This window comes from Simochromis diagramma, unplaced genomic scaffold (genome assembly GCF_900408965.1).
Source record: "Simochromis diagramma unplaced genomic scaffold, fSimDia1.1 OVJJ01000602.1, whole genome shotgun sequence".
In the NCBI taxonomy this organism is placed as follows: domain Eukaryota; kingdom Metazoa; phylum Chordata; class Actinopteri; order Cichliformes; family Cichlidae; genus Simochromis; species Simochromis diagramma.
This window is the reverse complement of record NW_024387040.1, coordinates 7,438,203-7,460,476: the sequence shown is the minus strand read 5'-3', so window position 1 is coordinate 7,460,476 and position 22,274 is coordinate 7,438,203. Positions and strand designations below refer to the sequence as shown.

Below are 22,274 nucleotides of genomic sequence, written 5' to 3'. Positions count from 1 at the left end.
ACCTTCGACTTTTGAGCTAAGAAGTGAGACAGACACTACAACACTGAGAAGGATGTTTACGTTTCTCCAAACGTCAAGTCTTCTTTTCCTGCTCTCTCTAGAAATCAACACAACACCGGAGAGCAGCCTGCATCCGCTTCCTGCAAAGCGAGGCAGCTGATTGGACAGAATGTCTGTCAATACCGTCTCTAAGACCCGCCCTTCTACTAGAGCCATTGAGAAGGTTCTCGGGCTACAGCGTGAGTGTGTGTTTGGGTTGAATTTGTCATTTTGCGAGGACCTTCGTGTATTTTTTAGGGAAAAAACACGAAAAAACCACCATTAACTTTTAACCTGATGAGTCTGGGATAGATGTTTAGATTATGGTTAGTGTCCTCTAAAGTAAGGGAAACATGAACCAAGGTTATTAAAGTTAACTAAAGCTAACCATTTTAGGTAATTAAAATAAACAATAAAACTTAGACTAAGGTAAGGGCCAAAACAAATACAGATTATTAGAAAAAAAAAATATGATTGGACAACACTGAATTTTTTTTTAAAAGCATTGGGCAGAGTGAAAGGCAGAGTGGCAGGTGGAGATGAGTGTCAGAGGTGATTTGTGACAGAATGATAGCAGCAAGAGTTAAAGGGAACATGAGACCTCCTGAGGTTTAATATTTGGAGATGGTTGCACTGATGAAAACACAAGACACTGAGCTGCAGCTGTTTAGAACTGAAAATACTAGATTTACCTTGGGAGTGACAAGGATGGACAGGATTAGAAATTAATATGTCGAAGGGACAGCTCAGGTTGAGCAGTTTGGACACAAAGAGAGGAGAGGCCAAGATGGTTTGGACATGTGCAGAGAAGAGACGGGATATGTGGACAAGAGATACTGGATAAAAGATGCTGAATTTTGAGTTGCCAGGTAGGAGGAAAAGAGGAAGGCATCCAGAGGGTCAGTGTGATGAAAGATACTAGGGATGGGGTGAGATGTTGGGGTGACCTCTAATGGCAACCAAAACAACTGAAAGCAGACAACTACATGGTAAATGATATCACGTGCAATAGAATAATAGCTGAAAAAAGTTCATTTTAAAAAGTGAAGAAAAAAAATTTAAGGAGTGAATTAACTGACTTCAGACTAGCTTCATGAAGCAGGTCACTGAAGCCTGAGGAACCCTGAGGGCAAAAAGATCAAAGAGGAAATATCCTGAGTGTTAGTCTTTGTGAGTTTGGTCATATCTGTTAACAAAACCAGCCTGATGAGGCATTGATGCACATGTTTATTTATATCTGGGATGTCTGTGAGTCAACTGATTTCATCAGGTGTTGTGTTTATATTGTAATACCTGCTCTGAACTACATAAATCATCCACTTAGTATCTAATTCAAGAGGTGTTGGAGTCTATCCCAGCTGTCGCTGGGTGAAAGGTGTGGTATACCCTGACACAGTACTAACAGTGAGGCTGTCATGGTCCTTGGATTTTTTTTGACAGTGTTTTAAAGCTGTGGACTTGCTTTCCATGTGTTATTCTTGAGCTTTTGTTTTAATAGTTCTGCATGATTTTCATGGTTTTAGTTTGTTTATATTTTTTTATTTCAGTTATCCTGCCTCTTTTCTCCTTATTATAAATTATTTGTCTTCATATTTGTTTATTTCCTGTTTTATTTTGGTCAGTCTTTGTCTGTTGTGTATTTTTTTAAGCTTACTTCTCTTGTGTCATTACCCTGATTTAGTTTAGGTGTGTTTTGTTCCTGTTAGACCTCAGGATGTCTGCATATATTAAAAGACTGTTTGTATTAGTTGCCTGTGAGTGGTCCTGTGTCGATCGCCAGTTTGGCTCAATGGGCTTCAGAAACACCAAAATAAATGTTTGTTTGTTTGTTTTTTTGTTAGATATTTATACATTTGTTGACTTTATCCTGTTTTGTTTTGTTTTTTTCTCCTGGACTTGTACATACATGAAGAGGGGAGGGGAAAAAAGACTTTTGGAAACACATGGAAAATGTGATAAAAATAAAGATACTTACATTTCAGTTTTTCTGTGAAGTCTCTGGACTTTTCAGGAATTTTATCATTAAAGAGGAAATTAATAGTTCAATGTTAATAAATATATATTTTTACCCTTAAGTTATCCTTACCATTGATATAGAGAAAGCAAAATCAAAACCAGAGGAGAGTTCTGCTTTGAATTTTATTTTTGGTCCATATATAGGCTTCTGATGACCTCAGCCCTGCTGCTATTCTAGTAATAGTGTTACTGCATGATTGGTCATTGAAACTGTACTGTGCTTATTTTTATCTGAGCTCAAATGAACTCCCGGAAAAGTAGATTTTCTACAGGAAAAGTACATTTAAATAACAATGTTGACAACAATTTCCAGTAATTTGGCATGCACCTTTTTTTAATCTTATGTTTATTTTTGGAGAAATACCTTTTGTTCTCAAAAATACTCAAATTAGTTTTACACAAACATGATTTTTGTGAATGCGGTTCAGAGGTCGTGTTTCTTTTACACTCTGTACCTCTGTGATCTCACACCTGTTTTTTCCAATATCAGTGCTTTCAATAATCAGAAAGGCTAACATTACTGAAAATGTCAGCCTAACATTCATAATAATAATAATAATAAGATTAAATTCTTTTAGTAGAGTCAACAGATAAAATTCTGCGCACATGGCACACAGATCAGATTTGTTTTTTGTTTTTTTTTGGTCAAACTGTTGAAATGCACAAATTTTTTGATATTAAAAACCAAGTGTTGCACATTTGATATGAGGAGAAAAAAATATTTTAAGCATTTAAATTAAAAATTGTAGTGAAACCTCATTTTTTTCATTTAGAATGGAAATTCTGCTTTGAGGACCTTTCATATATTTAGACAAACTTTTTGATTCAGCTGATTTCTTTGAAACTCTGACAAATTTCGTGTGGAAGGTGAAAGATAACTTTAATACACAAAAGGTCACTGTCGATGATTATTAATGATAATAATACCATATGATTCAATTCCCCTAACAGAGTCAACAGAACGTGTAAAAGGGACACGCAAGACTCTGAATGTCATCATTGTTTTAATAAACAAAGAGCAAAAACCTCCCCACTCTGAACATTTCATAAAACGGCACAGTAGCTTTGTGGTGGTTTTGAAAAGTGCACATGCAGTCTGAGATTGCGGTATTTATGAGAGCCGTTAAAGACAAACTATATAGGTCGCATGAATTGACTTAAAAAGATGATGTTGTATTAAAATTGTGCAGAGAGACGCCAAATCCGAAATCCGAAATTAAATAAATTAGATTTAAGTTAAAGAAATAACGTGTAAAGTGCTCGAATAATGAATATTTTAATGCTATTATTATTTTTTAATATTTATTATTATCATTTATTATGTTTGTGTTAAAATAACAATCACGAATTAAAGGTCATAAGAAGCTTCCTGTCGTCATTAGACTGGATAATGAGTGTGAACACTGACAATAATTGTCGGATATGGATATAATTGTACTAAAATATATCTATATGACCGTTAATGCATAGTAGTGTATAATAGAAGTACTACCCTTTTGGCACATGTCAACAAATTGCCTGCGCCTTCAGGCTCACCGTGTAACACTTTTGTCTGAGACGAAAACCTCGATATCGAATTTAGTAAAGGGGTTGAATCCTTTGTGTTATTTTAAGTCGCTCACTCGTAATTGCACTGATATATCTGACACCGACATCAAAGATTTCCCTTAAATAGAAAACAAATGTCGTGGAAATTGTATAAAATCAGTATAAAATTCCCGGTTTTGCCAGTTTGAGCGAATTCTGCATTTATTGCGTTAAAAGAGACAGGGCGGGTTCCTTTAAACCGCCTTTTCATAATGAACACATTTACCAAAGGTAATTAATATATAAACTATCTCGATTTGTCACTTTGATTTGTATTTTAGTTAATTGTGAAAGTAATTACGGAGCAAATTAACAGCTTTCAGGAAAGAAAAGGGTTTTAGGGTCAGTTTCCATTGGGCTCCTTATTAATTTTCTCTCTCCTGGATGTGATGAAAAGGAGCTATAAATCTGCGTGATCGGCGAAGGCCAATACTAAATGGCTCCATATTTCACCGCTGCTTTAATAGAAATATTCATGTGGGCTCCTTAATGAAATTAAACCCGTGGTGGGGGACAAGGCGCAGAATAAGAGTCCGGCTGTTGTAAAAAATCAGACAGAAGGCTGATAAAGTGCCTTTAATCGTTGAGGAATATGCAAAAGAAAACTTGTGTTTCGGCAACTCGCATCTGCTAAATATTCCGAGGTGGAGATGTTAATTAAACCCATGGCAATATCATAATAATTTTAAACCACCCTCTTTAATGCCTGCTCAGATTGAACGAGAGTTGCTGTGGGCATCTGGACCGGATATTTGGATTGATTTTTTTAATGCGCTGTTTTCAGAAACATTTTGGTAAAATATTCACAAGTCAATACATACATGACTCTAGTACAACATCTTCACATCATCAACATCTGCGCATTCTCTCGCAGAAATGCTCGAAGCGCATTTGATCGTCTCCTCTCTGTCATACCTCCTCTCTCCTCCACGTTTCCACGCAGGCCCGCGTCCCACACACCCACATCAATCTCCCCCTTATCATTCTGTAATTGCTCGTGATCATCAAGGTCCACAATTAAATGGCGATCCTTTACTTCAAAACTACCCGGTGACTTGTTGATTTCCCCCGAGCAAATAAACGTCCCAGGAGCGCGGTTAGCTGATGAATTGACAAAAACTAATCAGCTTTATTGGTAGACCAGTTAAGGGCAACGGGGTGTCAATAATTCTCATTTTGACCTCCTCTTCCATTAACTTTAAGTGGCTTATTAGACCCACGTCACCCGGAGCCACGGGCCGATTACATCTCTCTCCTCATCACATTTTAAGGCTTTCAAATGCAAAATTTGTCGATGCCTCCTTGTTGATTTTTTGAAAAACATCAAACCATCTGTATTATTCGTCACAGTTCAGGGATTCTATTTTTTAAGGTTACAATTAATAATAAGTTATAAAAATCAACAACGTAAACGCTACAAGCAGAGACGCATGGACCTAATTAATTCAGATGCATAGCGCCATTGTAACGTGTCGCTGTGCGTCAGTCACCTTCAGGTTTTGGAGCGACAGAAGGAGGGCTTTTACTTAAATTTCCCTGTTGGCCTATGTGGCTCACTTTTGCGTATGCAGTTTTTCCCCCTGAATTTAATGGGTCACTGTTGTCAAGACAGCCACAAATCACTTCACGTGTAAGGTCTGAAAATTGAGTTGGCGTCATAATCCAACTCGACCTATGCGCTTCGTAATATCCCCCCTTATTATCACGGCTATCGTAAGTATGTTTTGTTTTGTTCTGCTTCGGCTAAACCATGTCCCGTCCTCAAATGAACCATGAAGCATGCAGGCCCAAAGACAGAGCTCACCTCTGGAAACAGGGAATTGTTCTATTTTTATCTGCTCTTGCAGTAGTAATGCGTGTATTCGCTCAATTCTAAGAAAACAGGGATTTTAATACGTGGTTTCTAATGAAATAATATATTTAAATATAAATATATATTTGCTGTCTTTCAAAGTTAAACCAATACTACCAGCTCACTTCTAATCGAACAAGGTCCTGTATTTTATAAATAGTCACACTGGAAACATGCCAGCCTAAACCTGCTGCTGAAGAATTGCGCATATAAGCAAAATTAGCATCCAGCTAAAAACAGAAAAATATTTCAAAATGTCTGCATCGTTTTTTCCCTCAGTAATGGCAATATTTTATGGAAACAGTAACTCTGCCAGCGCCGTGCTTACAGCAGGGAGGCTTTGTTGGGTGCGCAGTGGCGCTTCGGACAGCCCCCTGCCAGAGGGCTGCACCAATCGCTTCCTTCTGACAGGAATTAACTGTGACACGAAGTTCCTCTCACACACTCCGGATCCCATCATAACTTTTGAGAGGTGGGGAAACGGCTGTGGCTTCTCCTTCAGTCTGAGCAGCAGTGGCGAGAAGGACGCGCACCGGGTCACCGATGGAGAAATCCAAAAACTTTCGCATTGACGCGCTTTTAGCAGTCGATACACCCAAGGCGCAGACCTCGCCGCTGGCGCTTGTCACTTCCCTGTCTTCCTCCTCCTCCATCCCATCGTCTGGAAGTGTGGCAGCCGCGGAGCTGACCACCAGTGCCGATTCTTTACGCGCCGACACACCGTCTCCGCCGAGGATTTCCACCTGCGGGTTGATTCCCAAACCGGGTTTCCTCAACAGCCCGCACAGCATGGTTGGATTACATCCGCAGAGCACGGCAGGGATTCCAGCACAGGCTCTCTACGGTCATCCCATGTACACCTACTCGGCTGCTGCGCTTACAGGCCAACACCCTGCCCTGTCCTACTCCTATCCACACGGCTCTCATCACCACCACACCAGCGATCCCATTAAACTGACAGCCAGCACCTTCCAGCTGGACCACTGGCTCCGGGTCTCCACGGCCGGGATGATGCTCCCCAAAATGTCTGACTTTAATTGTGAGTAGCAGTTTCATGACACAATATTTTGGCAATTTCAAATCCCTCACTTTGAGTAAATCCCCAAAATATTATTCAGCCCTTGGTTGGGGTGTAGTCTGCTTTATATCTTGTTTAACAGAATATCTTGAAGAGTAAAAATAATGCTGGCCTAGATGCCCATAACATGTGATTTAACTTGGAAAAAAAGTTAGATTTGGGAATTTCTGGTGCACAATTTCTATCAGATATTATCGTCTGAAGGGAACTGTGCGTGACACACTGATGCTTTTTCATAGAGGAACTAAAATGGACAGATAATGGACAGTGGGAAAGTGGCAGAGGAGTGTGAAACCCACAGTCGACATGCTATTTGCTCACCAGATACTGCCTTTTTGTTTCTGCTCGTTTTAACAGATTTGCTCAAAACTGGGTGGCAAATAGCTTGTCTGTGGATGTATTGATGGCGAGACAAGCTTGCTGTTTGAGAGAACAAGGACGCATAATAAATAGCCTATACTGCCGACTCCTCTTTTTCTTTTCAAAGTATCCTCTACAACACAAGCAGTTTTAATGTGATGATTGTGAATATTTGAATATGATGGCTTGCTTTCCATAAAATGCATGACAGAAAGTGCTGAATGTCTGAAGGCTGATTTCTTCTTCTTTTTTCTTTTTAAATATATACATTCATGCAGCTCAGGCGCAGTCCAACTTACTTGGAAAGTGCCGAAGACCAAGAACTGCATTCACGAGTCAGCAGCTGCTGGAACTGGAGCATCAGTTCAAATTGAATAAGTACCTGTCAAGACCAAAGCGCTTTGAAGTGGCCACCTCCCTCATGCTGACAGAAACTCAGGTAAAACATGACTGCACGACAGCACACACAGATTACACACACACACACACACACACACACACACACACACACACACACACACACACACACACACACACACACACACACACATATAAACTAGAATTTTGCAGAATGATTGAAAGAGTTTGTGTTTAGTATTTGATATGAAATTCGGCTTTAAAAAATCTTTTAACTTAAAAAAATATCTATCTATCTATCTATCTATCTATCTATCTATATCTATATATATATATATATATAGATATAGATATCGATTAAAGCTGATTTTACTATATTCTACAGATTTTTTGAAACACTGCATTACATTTCAGGCGGAAGGATGACTGCAATACCCAAAAGGTCAATGTCAGGCGCACAGGTGACTTTTACGCGCCGATAGCACCTTCATCCGTGTGCTATTTTTAGTATTTTTAGAGAATTTTATGAGTTCATGCATAGGCTAATATTGCACATTGGGTGTGGTAGAAAATGAAAGGATACGGAGAAGTTGACGATTTGTTGCCCACGTCTCCTTCACACCAGTTTAAATCATTTATTTTGCCCTTTTCCAGGTTAAAATCTGGTTCCAGAACAGACGCATGAAGTGGAAGAGAAGCAAGAAGGCAAAAGAGCAGGCCGCCCAGGAGGCCGAGAAGCAGAAAGGCTCCAAGGGCGGCCAAGAGAAATCAGACGGACTCGAACAGTCGGATTATCACAGCAAGACGGACTCAAAAAATGGCAGAATAAGAGATTTCAGGGACAGTGACGACGACGAAGGCGAAAATTTCCTGTACAACTCGTCAGACTGCTCTTCGGACGACGAGAGGAATCACAACAGTGACATAAGTCCGCAGCCTTGAAGCTTGGAGCAAAAGGGCGAAGGCAGCGTTTTCCATTTAGTGACTCTGGGGGGGGGGCTTTCGCTGTAAAATGCAGTTAGATGCATGTAATCCAACCTCTAATCACCTACTTGGAATTGTGGAGATTTTTGTTTTTGTTATGAAAATAATAAAATGTAGGTCAAGAATAGACCCTCGTGTCATAAACAAGCAATAAAGCAGAAGATTTGCGGTTTATATCGTGCAGCACCCGGCTATAGGTAAAACTGTGACGTAGCCTATTGCATGGTTATATGCAAACGCTGTAAACTGGCTCAGGATTTTGCAATATCCACCTGCTGTGATGGTTAGTTTATCAGCAATAATCTTTCAATTATATCCTATCCTATATCCCTTACACTAAATAGTGGCTCTTTTATTTTTGTTCTTTGTGATGTTTTACTTCCTCGGTGCCATATCACACTGGAAAAATGTTATGTTTATTTTTCTATCTGTATTTATAAATCGTACATATAATACATCTTACTTATAATACATCTGCATGCTAAATTATTGTTTAGCGTCTTCGCAAACAATGTGAAATAAAGTGTTTTGGGTTTTTTTCCTATATAAAACTATTTTCTTTCTTGCAAACGCACTCCCTCTGATTTATGATTTTGCTCGCAGTGTGTTTCCGGACACAGGCTTGTGTTTTCCTCCTTGTTCTGACAGGTCGGGTCATGGGAATTACTGTTAATAGCGCTGTCAGATCTGTGCAAACGTGCAGTGTGAGCAAACAGCAAGGAGGCAGTCAGACGGAGGAAACATTTCACACCACACTAGCAATGGGCTCGTATTAATAAAGCGTTTTAAAGGCGTGTTAAGCGACAAACTTGGCTGCTCAGGCACTATTTTCAGTACTGAAATCATTCAAACTCATAAACTCAGCTTAACAAAATATAAATAATTGACTATTGACCTCACAGGATGCGCGTTTGTGGAAAATGGGCAGTATTGGTGCAAATATTTTGAGCAATAATAATTTAATAATAAGAATATATTCTAATCCGTGTAACATCTAAATTCCATGAGCTAACAGCTATAAATTGTAAGCATAGATCATATATATATGTATGTGTGTGTGTGTGTGTGCAGGCCAAATAATCTAGCGCCTAGTTTTTGGTGAAAATGAGTGGACACCCTCAAATCTCACCGACTGCTAATGTGTTGATATCTAGCCTGACCCTCTTTCAGACGAACCACGTATTTTATTATATTATGTATATCTCAATTAATCCGACTTGGCCTCTGAGGCAGTTTAATAATCCTCGTGTGCGCGCTTTTACGCATGGCTCTATTTCCAGAAAGCAGGGCTAGCGGTGATTTGACGCGTTATCATTTCCTCCGCAGTCATCAGCGTTAAACTATAGCAGGGTCTCACTGATTATGTGCCATTTGTATAGGGATTACTGAAGGATCTGTTAGTTATCTTCTGCTGTTTGCTTTAGCAGACTAAATCAAAGTTCAGCTGAGGGTCAGACCCACACACCAGGTGAGGCTGAAGGAAACTCTCCGGCTCATGGTTGCAGACAATAGCCAGTGTATGGAGTGCACAGTGAGCCTATTGATCCCATTATCTCCACCTCAGCAGCCAAATTCTCAAGCTTTTCCACCAAAATTCTCAACTGACTGAATTGATGAAGTAATTGCGCTCTCTAAAATTACCTGAGACAGCTCGCAACATTTCCCCCGGGTGACCTTAGTGTCCGATTCCTGACCTCAGGGTACTGCTCCGAAGTCTTGGATTGATTCAGGCCACACCAGCGGAGCTAATTAATAGGAGCAAGTATCAAATCTAGCAGATTGATGCTGCTATGCTTACAATGCGGAGAGGCACTGGTGTCAGCTAGCGAACAGTATAGGACAGATTCATGGCTCCAGGTCATTTCATTAAGGCGTGTAAACACCTCTCGGTTCTCTCTGCTCCTACAGCAAATATCCACAAAAGGATAGACATACACAAATATGCAGCAATCAGCCACGTTTAAGGCTGAAAAAGACCAGATTAAAAGTTGCTTTATCATGTGGAAGGTGTAAATAGACTCAGCAAAGCCCAGAAGAATAGACCCAGGTGACCAAACTGTGCAATATTAACTCTTGATGCACACTGCCTCCCCGAGGGCAGTCTCTGAAGAAAACGTAGACAGACTTACGCCAACACAAAACAGTTCTTTTTCCACATAAAGGAGTTGAAAGTTAATTTATTGAGGTTTTCTTTGACATGAAGGTACACGACATTTTCTTTCATAACAAATATACAAGCGCATGAACATTATGTAATTATTTATTACAGTGGATTACCCTTTAAACGCTGGTGTGTGCCTGAGGGAATCAATAACTTTCAAATGTAAAAATCTTTCTTTATTGTACAAAGACACACCAAGGCAAACTGGTAGATTTAACCACATCTTCTTCATTTCCTTGTTTCCTTTATAAGTAACACAGTAGGTTTGTGTTTTGGTATTAAAAGGTCTTCTGTTGTTCCAGTTTTTTGTTTTTTCATCACAGTCCACATTTTGAGTTTTTGCTGTGTGTGTTTCTGTGTTTTACAGTTTTAGCTTTGTCTCTTTTGCCTCCATGGCTTTGGTGGCGAGTTGGGCACGCTCTGACAGCAATGCTGCTTTCTCTGGTGCTCCCTGGGACAGGACGCTCTTCAGGAGGAAGTGGTCAATGAAAAGCTTCAAGCCCTCCCTCAGCATTCCTAGCTTGGGAATTCCTGAAATCCTGGCAGAAGGGAAACAAAAAGAGTCACAACTGACTTTCAAGGTGTTAGCTAATAGCAGTTTATACAGGGAGTGCAGAATTATTAGGCAAGTTGTATTTTTGAGGAATAATTTTATTATTGAACAACAACCATGTTCTCAATGAACCCAAAAAACTCATTAATATCAAAGCTGAATGTTTTTGGAAGTAGTTTTTAGTTTGTTTTTAGTTTTAGCTATTTTAGGGGGATATCTGTGTGTGCAGGTGACTATTACTGTACATAATTATTAGGCAACTTAACAAAAAACAAATATATACCCATTTCAATTATTTATTTTTACCAGTGAAACCAATATAACATCTCCACATTCACAAATATACATTTCTGACATTCAAAAACAAAACAAAAACAAATCAGCGACCAATATAGCCACCTTTCTTTGCAAGGACACTCAAAAGCCTGCCATCCATGGATTCTGTCAGTGTTTTGATCTGTTCACCATCAACATTGCGTGCAGCAGCAACCACAGCCTCCCAGACACTGTTCAGAGAGGTGTACTGTTTTCCCTCCTTGTAAATCTCACATTTGATGATGGACCACAGGTTCTCAATGGGGTTCAGATCAGGTGAACAAGGATGGCCATGTCATTAGTTTTTCTTCTTTTATACCCTTTCTTGCCAGCCACGCTGTGGAGTACTTGGACGCGTGTGATGGAGCATTGTCCTGCATGAAAATCATGTTTTTCTTGAAGGATGCAGACTTCTTCCTGTACCACTGCTTGAAGAAGGTGTCTTCCAGAAACTGGCAGTAGGACTGGGAGTTGAGCTTGACTCCATCCTCAACCCGATAAGGCCCAACAAGCTCATCTTTGATGATACCAGCCCAAACCAGTACTCCACCTCCACCTTGCTGGCGTCTGAGTCGGACTGGAGCTCTCTGCCCTTTACCAATCCAGCCACGGGCCCATCCATCTGGCCCATCAAGACTCACTCTCATTTCATCAGTCCATAAAACCTTAGAAAAACCAGTCTTGAGATATTTCTTTGCCCAGTCTTGACGTTTCGGCTTGTGTGTCTTGTTCAGTGGTGGTCGTCTTTCAGCCTTTCTTACCTTGGCCATGTCTCTGAGTATTGCACACCTTGTGCTTTTGGGCACTCCAGTGATGTTGCAGCTCTGAAATATGGCCAAACTGGTGGCAAGTGGCATCTTGGCAGCTGCACGCTTGACTTTTCTCAGTTCATGGGCAGTTATTTTGCGCCTTGGTTTTTCCACACGCTTCTTGCGACCCTGTTGACTATTTTGAATGAAACGCTTGACTGTTCGATGATCACGCTTCAGAAGCTTTGCAATTTTGAGACTGCTGCATCCCTCTGCAAGATATCTCACAATTTTTGACTTTTCTGAGCCTGTCAAGTCCTTCTTTTGACCCGTTTTGCCAAAGGAAAGGAAGTTGCCTAATAATTATGCACACCTGATATAGGGTGTTGATGTCATTAGACCACACCCCTTCTCATTACAGAGATGCACATCACCTAATATGCTTAATTGGTAGTAGGCTTTCGATCCTATACAGCTTGGAGTAAGACAACATGCATGAAGAGGATGATGTGGACAAAATACTCATTTGCCTAATAATTCTGCACTCGCTGTAGAAGGTGGATGGTACAGCCATGTGGTATAGCTCTAACACAGCTATGCCCCAGTGCACCCTCACAGGGCTTTAGTCATGGCTGCAGTTCTTAATTTTGTTTTTCTTAACAGAGGTGCACCAGCAGTTCCTGGCTACAAACTCTGTGTGATGTCCGACTGCACCGATGTGAAAACCATAGCTCTGGTGGCTTTACAGGAAGAAAGAGTTCCATGCACTCTACAGAGACAACCTTTCTAAATCAAATGGAAAAAACCCTAAACTATCCCCTGCTATGTGTGACATCACTCTCCTGATGTTGTGCAGCTCACCTTCCAAATATGCTGGCCAGCTCCTCGGGCTCAGTTTCTTTCAGCAGTTTGGTCAGCACCTGACGCAAGAAGCGCACTGTGGGCTTATCTAGTTCCCCAAACTCTATTACCTAAAGGCACAAACAGCAGAGGTTAATGCAAAGAATAGGTTTAAAGATTTAATCTGTAAAATCAACTAAATACATGTAATATATACATAATATTAATTACTTTGAGAATGGAGAGTGAGAGGCATTTCCTCTGAAGGAACCAGGTGACCAGGTGGACCAGATTGTTAAAGGTGCTGCTGGAAAGGTTGGGCAGCTCCCTGAACTTGTCCCAGAGGCTGAACTGGAAAGTCATCTATGAGAAAGGAGAGAGGGTTTGAAGGAACAATTAAATCCAGAAACACACATATCATATAGTATTGTGTAAAAGAACAGGAATAGTCCTTCAGGCTTCTTGAAGAACATTCAAAGCCCTTCTTTGGATATTAGCTGGCTTTTATTTTTCTGTCACGATGAACCCACACTGCTTCAATAATGTTGAGGTTCGAGCTCTGTGGAGGCCAATCTACGACCGATAGAAAAACACACAGTGGGACATTATCTAGGTATGCATTTTCTGCATTGACAGTGTGTTTGGGATCATTTTTATGCTGAGAAATGAAGCCGCTGGCAATCAGATGCTTTCCAGATAGTACTATATAGTGGAGCAAAATCTAACATGACCCCTAACACCACTGAAAACCAGCTCCAAACCATTTTTTTTCTTAAGAAGACGCCTTTTAGACACTGTTCATCTGCAGTATATAGTTTTTTTCTTAATGCCATTTCTTCTTTTGTCATTCACGTGTCCAGTTTACTTAAATTTTTAGGACACGCTGCACATGATGCCTAAATATGCCAAGTTTTCGGCCAATAGCGTTTTGTGATTCACCCCATCGGTGCAAAAAGAAAACTATTATAATCCTGTCAAATTTACCTTTGGCATTTCTGTAAATTCTACTAATGACAAAGAAATGGGAACAAATTATGTGCTTTTTTTATGCTTGAATGATTCATATGCAAGTTTTAAGTGGCTTAAAAACACTTACAAGAACTTGACTGAAAATGGGTGAAAAAGCAGCCAATGACAAAAGATTCCCCAGAAAGCCCGGAGAACTATTGCTCAAGATCACTTTAAAATAAAGGACAAGTCTGGCTCATTGATGCAAAACAGATAGAAATGAGGGATGGCTAAAGACTTTACACAACACTATATCCACAATACTGTCATCAGTGATTACCAAATTAAGCACCTTAAATAACCGACTCCTCTAAAGAGATAACCCTCTCATCGAGACCCAGTTTACATGTGAAAAGCAAACATTCCCACCAGCTCCGTTCTGGAGCTCTTTGATGAGGACAATGGTCACCAGTTTCCGATATGAGCTGCTGGCCTACATGACAGCAAAGTAGGAAGTGTGGTCTCAACGCCATTGTTTGTAATCACAGTTTGAGTCAAATCAGAAGCCAGAGGTGTCAGAGGCTCCCACACTGCAGAGGTGAACTGCAGGCCACACACAGATCACACACAGTTTGAGAGACCGGGTGGTCATATGCACGTGCCAGGTAATTAAATCCCATAATGAAAACTTTTAAACTGATTATGCAAACTTACGAGACCTTAAAACTAAAATATTATAAGAAGGATTTACAGTATAATCTACCATAACCATTGATTGAACAAGCAGCACATGTCTTACATGGTTTTGCTAATAAGGCTACCTGGAAGCGACGGTCATGTGAGCAAAATTTCTCTCCCAGTATGACGTAAAAGGCGTTGAAGTTTTTCTCTTGGAGACAGCAGTCCATCAGAACATGAACAATCTCTCTCTCCTGCTTGTCCTTCAGACCCATCCTTTAAACATAGCAAATTAAAAATAAATAAAACTTTCAAATGGGCTAAACTACTCCAAAAACTGAAGAAAGAAACAGATGTGAGACGAAACAAACCTCAACAGCTTCTCAAATGCATCCAGGTAATCTTCACTGGTCATAAGCACACAGAAGATGTTCCTTCTGACATCGGTGTTCATCCTTTGTTTCCTGGCCAGCTCTAACACTTTGGCACTAAACTAAAACAAATAAAACAATGACAACAGTTATAGAACGATAAATGCTGCCATTACTGATGAAGCCATGCTTTCCTTGTACCTTATTTATTTGTTAATCATTGTCCCAACATAGCTGCAGGTTAAGACTTTGGTGCAAATACGGAAAATATATAAAAGGAATAAAATTGAGGGCTGTGATCATAGTACAGTTCCTGAAAATATTCTATAAAAAGATAAACCGGCTAAATGTCGGACTCATGGGAATGTTGACGAACAGCATAGACGCAGAGTGGAAAGAAACTTGCTGCCTCCTTGGGGCCAACAGAGATACTGCTGCAGAAAAGCATTAATAAGAACTAAGTCCAGCCAACTTAGTGCAACTTGCTTATTTTGAGTGCACGGTGCTTAGAATAACTTGATTTTTCTGAGTGAGCAATACTAAACGAATTAGTTCAACTGACATATGTCAATATAGATCAGCTGACATACATGACACATGCCAACTAACATATATGTCAGCTGACATATGTCCAATGTGTAACTTGAACTAATTCATTTAGTATTGTAACTGATATATATTGGCATATATCTCAGTTGAACTAATTCATTTAGTATTGCTCACTCAGAAAAATCAAGTTATTCTAAGCACTGTGCGATCACAGAGAACAAGTTCCCCTAACTTGGCTATCTCAAGTCAACTAAGGCAACAAGTTTGGGTACTTATTTTTTAAGTACTAGCAACTTATTCACATTTACAGTGTCCAAATATGCTTAAGTGAAAGGAGGAAAAAAAATGTTATCTTAATTTGATCTGCCTAGAAGTGCACTAACGTTTTTTTAAGCACATGGCGAGGAAAATGGAAAAAAAAAATATGGTGGCAACCATCAGGTGGTCAGAGTTACAGTGTCAAAATGTACACATTACATATTAGCTGCAGAAGGAAAATTTTAGATCCAGGAACTGTTGGAACTGAAAAAAAAAAATCTATTAGTTTTCTTCTTGGAAGCGAGTAATTTAAAGGGTTTATTGTGGTAGCGTCATCATTGCTAGAGTCTCCTCAGCTGTGCTCATGAGGAGGCCGTTCACTCTGAACATCGGGGTGACCAAGCAAAACCTTGGGTTTGCACAGGGAGGCTTTATTGCTTCTTTATTAACTGTTCTCATGATCGAAGGAGCCAGAATGAAGTGGTGGAGCGGTTAAAATTCATGATAAACTCTGTCTCCTTTGCTTCTGCAAGGACAAAATTAACAGTTACCAAGTAATTATTCTAGGTAAATATTGTCTTATTCTGTTCATTGTCTTAACTGAACGCACACCCCAGATCTTACAAATAATATCCAAACTACTGGATGTGAAGCTACCTGTAAAACTGGTTATATCCTTGGATGTGTGTTTACTCTAGGTGAAGCGATCCATTGCTTCATCAGTGAAGAACACGCCAAGGCCACACACGGAAGATGGAAAATGTCACCTTTGAAAGGATCTGTGGCCCTCTTAGATGTCAGATCTGCTTCAAAATGATGATCCTTATAGGAATACGTTTAATTTCTAATTTAATAATGCTTCTGTCCAACTTGTTGTCTTTCATTTTTTTGTCATGAAAAAAAGAAAAAAAAAATCAATATCCACCCCTCATATCGATCAGTTTTTGCTAACCAATACAATAATTCTTCTAAGGCATTAAGACAAACAGTCATTCTTTGAAAATCAATCAGTGCCTCCCACATGTTTTTCTACCATTTTTGAACACAGCAGACAGACACGTTGAATTTTCATGGATATACACACATCTGAAGCAGATGTCTCACACTAATCCAGATGTGCTCCAGGCTGCCTAATTTAAACATGAGTGCTGCTATAATAATTTAATGTCTTCTGCAGCTCCGGTACTCTACCTGTCCTTGAGCAGGGCTTTGTTTTGTGGTTGTGTCCTCTTGCTTGCTGATCATGGGAGCGCCGCTCCACGATGAGCCGACAATCCACCAGCGGCCCACCTGCTCTGCTGCCAGGAGACTATCAAGAGAGACCCTCAGCTTCATGTCACTGCCCCCTGCGCTTCTGTGGATCTGAGCATCACAAGGTGTTAGCCATGAGAAGACTCAGCTGGTTAACACCAGTTATATTAGTTGGTAATATTGTGACAGGATTCCTGAAGGTGTGAACTATTAAAGTAGAAGTTTAGGTCTATTAAACTGGTACTCTGGGGCCACCTGGTGGTACAAGTGGAGGCTAAAAGAATGATTATCATGTTTAATAGGATTAAGTTCAGGCTTAGACTTATTTTTAATAATGCAGGTAATAAAATCAAATAAAATATGGCTTTCACCCACCAGACTCCGCTGCAGCTTCCTCAGTCTCTCCACAGGCTCGGGATCATAGCCAGGGATCTTCCTCATGTCATTGTTTTTCAATGCCATCATTGTTTCCAGCATGAAACGCACCTGAGGACGGGTTTACACAAGTCAGAAATGCTTCTAAACTTGGTTGAGAAATCATGACACAGCATTGTGATCAGTTAGGAAATAAAACGTAATCTTGGTTTAAAAAACAAAACAAAATCTGATCTCATCTCCCTACCCTGGTTTGATCCTGAAACTTCGACCCCATATCGCTGGCCTTGCGTTGGGCTTCAGAGATGAGCTCCTTCAGAGCTAGAGGATCGTCCTTCCTCAGGGCGAAGCCGACATTCCTCAGCACAAACAGGACCAGCTCGATGTCCTTTTCTGTAAATGTTCCCACCAGCAGTTTTAGGATGTCGAAGATGAGGACGGAATGTACCACCTGGAAGTTATACAGGTGAGCAACGATGGCGATCAGGTTGTCGCACTCTTTGCCTCCACTCGGGTTCTTGTAGTGCTCGTCAAACTTTCGCACAACTGTCTCCAGAAAATGGGCTCCTACCTGCAAAAGGAGAGGATATATATGATATGTGATCAACATGAGAGCAATATACAGCGCTATGAAAAAGTATCTGCTTTTTTTCTGCTTTCCTGAATTCTTATTTCTTTACACATACATTTTTCATGTGAAAGAAAATTTAATATGACAAAACATCTCGATCAGATTGAAGTCCAGACTCTGACTAGGCCACTCCAAAACCATCATTAGGTTTTTGCTGGTCTGTTTTGGATTATTGTCCTGCTGCAGAACCCAAGTGTGCTTGAGTATAAAGGCATGAACTGATTATGGCCAGTGTGTTTAATCTCAGCAGATTAATGATTTAATAAGAGGCTGCAAATACTTTTTCACCACATTTAGTTTAGATAGCATTATTTCCCTTAACAAATAAAATCATCATTTAAAAACTGCATTTTGTATTTTACTCGGGTTATCTTTGTTCAATATTAACATTTGTTTGATGATCTGAAACATTTAAGTGTGGAATAATATGCCAAATAATAAAAAAGTGCCAAAAATTTAATATATGACAAGGTTTATAAACAAACCCAAATGTTTAAGCCAATAGCACATGGCTTAAAATATCAGCCTAATGTTTATAAAACTATATATAGTGCTACAGCGACTTCGACCAGGAGAAGATGTCGTCAGGTAGTGTTCAACTATTATCGGGCGTTTCGACCCTGAAAAACAACAGCCTCAGGTCGTTGGATCAGCAGTGATGGCCAGTCAGTGCCCATCTTCTCCTGGTCCCCAGTTACCCTCCTCCTGGTCCCCAGTTACCCTCCTCCCTCTTATTCTAGAGCCAACAAGAAGCTCTCTCGGCAGCCTCCTCTAACCTATGGATGGCTGCCTTTTTATCTCTTCCTGTTATTCCAAAAGCCGTGAGTGTGTTCCACTCAGACTGTGCAGGGAACCCCCTGCATCCTACTTGGACTGGGAATAGCCAGGCCTGCCACCCTCTGTTCCCTCTGTAGCTTGTTGGTGATGGAAGGGCGTAATAAACTGAGCGGAGCAAGGCTCCAATCTCCAAAGTTTAGCCCAAGTAATCTCACTTCATCCAGGTTCCTTGTGAACCCAGTGCTTTTGCCCTGGACACTCTACCTTCCTCCTCGAACTCCCAGACCTCAGCTTGGACCATGTCTCTCCTCTGTCTTGGATCAGATTTTACCCATTACTGGAAGTGAGTGGATCCGAATCCCTGACGCCCCAAGCAGGGGTTGCCAGTAACTTCTCTCAATTTCAGCATACTTTCTGCTTGTGCCACTGATGTGCCTGCTTTTGCATCCAGCTATTGTAGTGACTCCTGTGTCAGTCACCTTGTTATCAGTCGAGTCTCTAAGGAGCATTACAACCCTGCACATTGCCACGCTGAATTCCTCCACTATGGATGATAAACAAGAGTCTTTGTAGCATGCCATGCTGGAATAACCCGACCTTGAATTTGCCTGGTAGGCCTGAGTTTAATATTTATGTTTTATGTCATTTAGAGAATGACGTAAACCAATCAAACTGACAGATAACAATCAGTCTTACAGATCCCCTTCCAATTTATTTAAAGGGTATTACTTTTCAACTGAGATGTGCAAAAGAAGCTAGCCAGTTAGAAAAACAGCCTCCTGTAAATAATCTAAGAGCTGATGTGAATCAGGTCAGTGGTTTTTATTTCTCACACACACCAGCAACCGTGTTAACGCTTCTATCCATGTACCAGATCTGAGCATCTCCACAAGTTTACAGGAAGTAAAACCAGCCTACAAGCCATATTTTAAATACCTCTTTGTCTATTTGAAAATTTCTGGCAGACCATAAACCTCAAATTGAGGGCTCAAAGGAGGCTCTCTTACCTCCAAGCCCACAGCATGATGGAGGATGCTGACAAGCAGGATGTGCTCCATCAGTAATCTGTCTGGCATCAGGGTCGGGGTGACGCAGGCTGCTAGCAGCAACTCTGTCAGGGTGTCGTTCATGTCCTTCCTGCTGGAGCTCATATACAGCTCCTCTAGCTGACCGCAGATGGATGACATGTTGGGCTCGCTCAACCTGAGGATGACAAAACAACAATGAACTGTGCAGAATTTAAATAACTTACATTAGTTTTTCCTATGTGTGGGAATTTAAACTACCTACTTCTTTCACTACCTGCATCTAACTAACCAGGTAACAAGCAAGACCTTCCACTGAATAATTCCTGAAGTGATTAATTAATATTTTATAAAATGTTTGTTTGCTTCTAATAGTTGGTTGCAGAAAAGTCTCTGTATAAAAGCTGGATTAAAATCCATCAAAATTACCCATTTATAATAATACATTATAAATGGGTAATACATTTTGTTTTTAAAAGGGGGAGGGGTGTTTTCAGCCTTTATTGGACATAACAGTCAAGAATACACAGGAAAGTAGGGAGAGCAGGGGGGAATGACCCTCAGGAAATGGACCAGGTCCAAATTGAACGAAGTCCCTGCAGCCTTTCGATATATGGGTCACCTGCTCAACCAGTGGAGCTATAACGTCGCACATCAGTTATTATTTAACTATTTTAGCTGTTATATGTTGTTGGTCCAAGAAGTCAGAGACAGAAAATTCGTTCATATTTATGATCTAGGTCTCATTATTTTGGACAGTGATTGCAGTTTTATCATATCAATAGGTTCGGGCCCCCAGATTTGCTCAGTGTTTGCAACCCAGTCAGACCTCTCATGTCATCAGCTTCAGATCTTTTAAGCCTTCCCAGAGTTAGAAGGTGTGGTGAAGCTGCTTATAGGTACTGTGGTCCTGTTCTTTGGAACAAGCTGCCTGCTTTCATAGATTTGGTTCTTATATAGCACTTTTCTACTCTACCTGAGCACTTTATATATGCCTCATTCACCACTTTAAATTATTTCTATCTAACATTGACCCTCTGATGAATTCATCTGAGAGCAACTAGAGGTTTACATCTTGACCAACAATGCAGACTGAAGCAGCCAGTGATTGAATCACCAACCATCTGATTAGTAGGTGACCTGTTCTACCAGACAATTACAGCCATGTATTTAAAAAAAGACCCAAAATCAATTGATTCATATAATGAAATGTGCTATATAAATAAAATTCCCATTGGGGGATCGATTTCATTGTGTTACCTGTTCATCAGACCTTTCACGTTCCTCTTCAGTTTTTCTAGCTCAGCTTTGCGTTTATCATCTCCCATGTTACGCAAATGAGGTGGCACGTACTTGCCACTTGTGGAGGTGACCTTGACATTGTAAGAATTAGTTTATTATTAGATTAATAGATCAGTAAGCAAGATTATCTAATGAAGTGATAGAAACAATCAGATATTACATGTATCTGCACTCACAGTCTCCGTTTTTGTATCGGGAGCGTCTGTTTCTTCCTCTGTTTCCCCTTCTTTTTCATCTTCCGAATCAGGCCCGCCACTATCATTAAGCCCCTCCTGGTCATCCTCCATTTCCTCATCTTCATCCGCTTCCTCTTCATTAGACATGTCATCATCTTCATCTTCACCGTCATCATCAATGTCATCATCGCTGCCTTCACTCGCCATCTCTCCTTCAGATTCCGGGTCCTCGCCTGACCCCTGAGAGTCATCTAGCTTTTTAAAGTTCTCTTTGGCTGTTTCCATGTCAACATCATCATCTTCATACAAGCCCACAGCTGATGATCCAGAGTCAAGCACCCCAAGTATGTAATCAAGTCCATCAGCCACAAAAGACTGAGGGAGACTTTTTTTGTTTTTCCTTTTATTTAATCCAAGACATCGCTCCAGCTTCTTTATTTCTCTGTCCTCTTGTTCATTTGCCTCCATAAGTGCCAATTTTCTTGTTTCCTGAAGCTTATTGACTCGCTTGCCTTTCTTGGAAGGAGGTGGTGTCTCAGACTTGTCTGACTTGTCTTTAGGCTCGCTTGGATGCGACTTCGACCCTTCCTTCTTTGTTTTCTCCATTTTCTTTTTCTGCGTGTGTGGTTGTTGATGCTTGTCAGCTCTTATTTTCGGGTTTCCTTCATCACTTGGGGGCAGAGAGACGGTGTTTTTGCCCTCGTAGTGACTTTTCATTTTGGCTTTTTTCATTTTCCGCTTTTCCTTGCGTAGTTCCTTTCGGCTCTTCTTTTTCACAAATCTCAACCTCTGGTCACTCTCCGCTTCTTCCGAGCCACCTTTGCTTTTAAGGAAGACATCCACTGCCTCCCTGTACTTCTGTAACACGGCATTGCCTTTCTTCTTATTCTTCGTCTTACCTTTATGCTTCCAGTTCCCTTTCATTTCTACGAATTCAACGGTAGCTAGCTTAGAGATAGCTTAGCCTGTAAACTGCTACAAGCACACAAAATAAAAGAAACTGAACTATTCTGATCATATAAATACCTTACAATGCACATGG

General features: G+C 40.4%; 3 protein-coding genes across 3 annotated transcripts in view; 1 reads left to right on the top strand and 2 right to left on the bottom strand.

Annotated features, from left to right (window-relative positions):
- Positions 1–134, bottom strand: part of ube3c (ubiquitin protein ligase E3C) — a 28,196-nt gene extending 28,062 nt beyond the window's left edge. Inside the window, exon 1 of the mRNA XM_040044042.1 lies at positions 3–134. The gene's annotated coding sequence lies outside the window, so the exon portion shown is untranslated. The remainder of the gene's footprint in view (positions 1–2) is intronic.
- Positions 135–5,901: 5,767 nt separating this feature from the next.
- On the top strand, positions 5,902–8,770 carry mnx1 (motor neuron and pancreas homeobox 1). Its single transcript, XM_040043755.1, has 3 exons — positions 5,902–6,533; positions 7,211–7,371; positions 7,944–8,770. Exons 1-3 carry the CDS (start codon positions 6,038–6,040, stop codon positions 8,229–8,231), a joined length of 945 nt encoding a protein of 314 aa, XP_039899689.1. The 5' UTR covers positions 5,902–6,037; the 3' UTR covers positions 8,232–8,770.
- Positions 8,771–10,417: 1,647 nt separating this feature from the next.
- Positions 10,418–22,274, bottom strand: nom1 (nucleolar protein with MIF4G domain 1). The gene is made up of 11 exons (XM_040043750.1): positions 21,233–22,274; positions 21,015–21,127; positions 19,737–19,932; positions 17,569–17,892; positions 17,322–17,432; positions 16,887–17,057; positions 14,889–15,010; positions 14,661–14,793; positions 13,123–13,254; positions 12,913–13,022; positions 10,418–10,973 (listed from the first exon to the last, which is right to left on the bottom strand). The coding sequence occupies exons 1-11, from the start codon at positions 22,154–22,156 to the stop codon at positions 10,796–10,798; spliced, it is 2,514 nt and encodes an 837-aa protein (XP_039899684.1). The 5' UTR covers positions 22,157–22,274; the 3' UTR covers positions 10,418–10,795.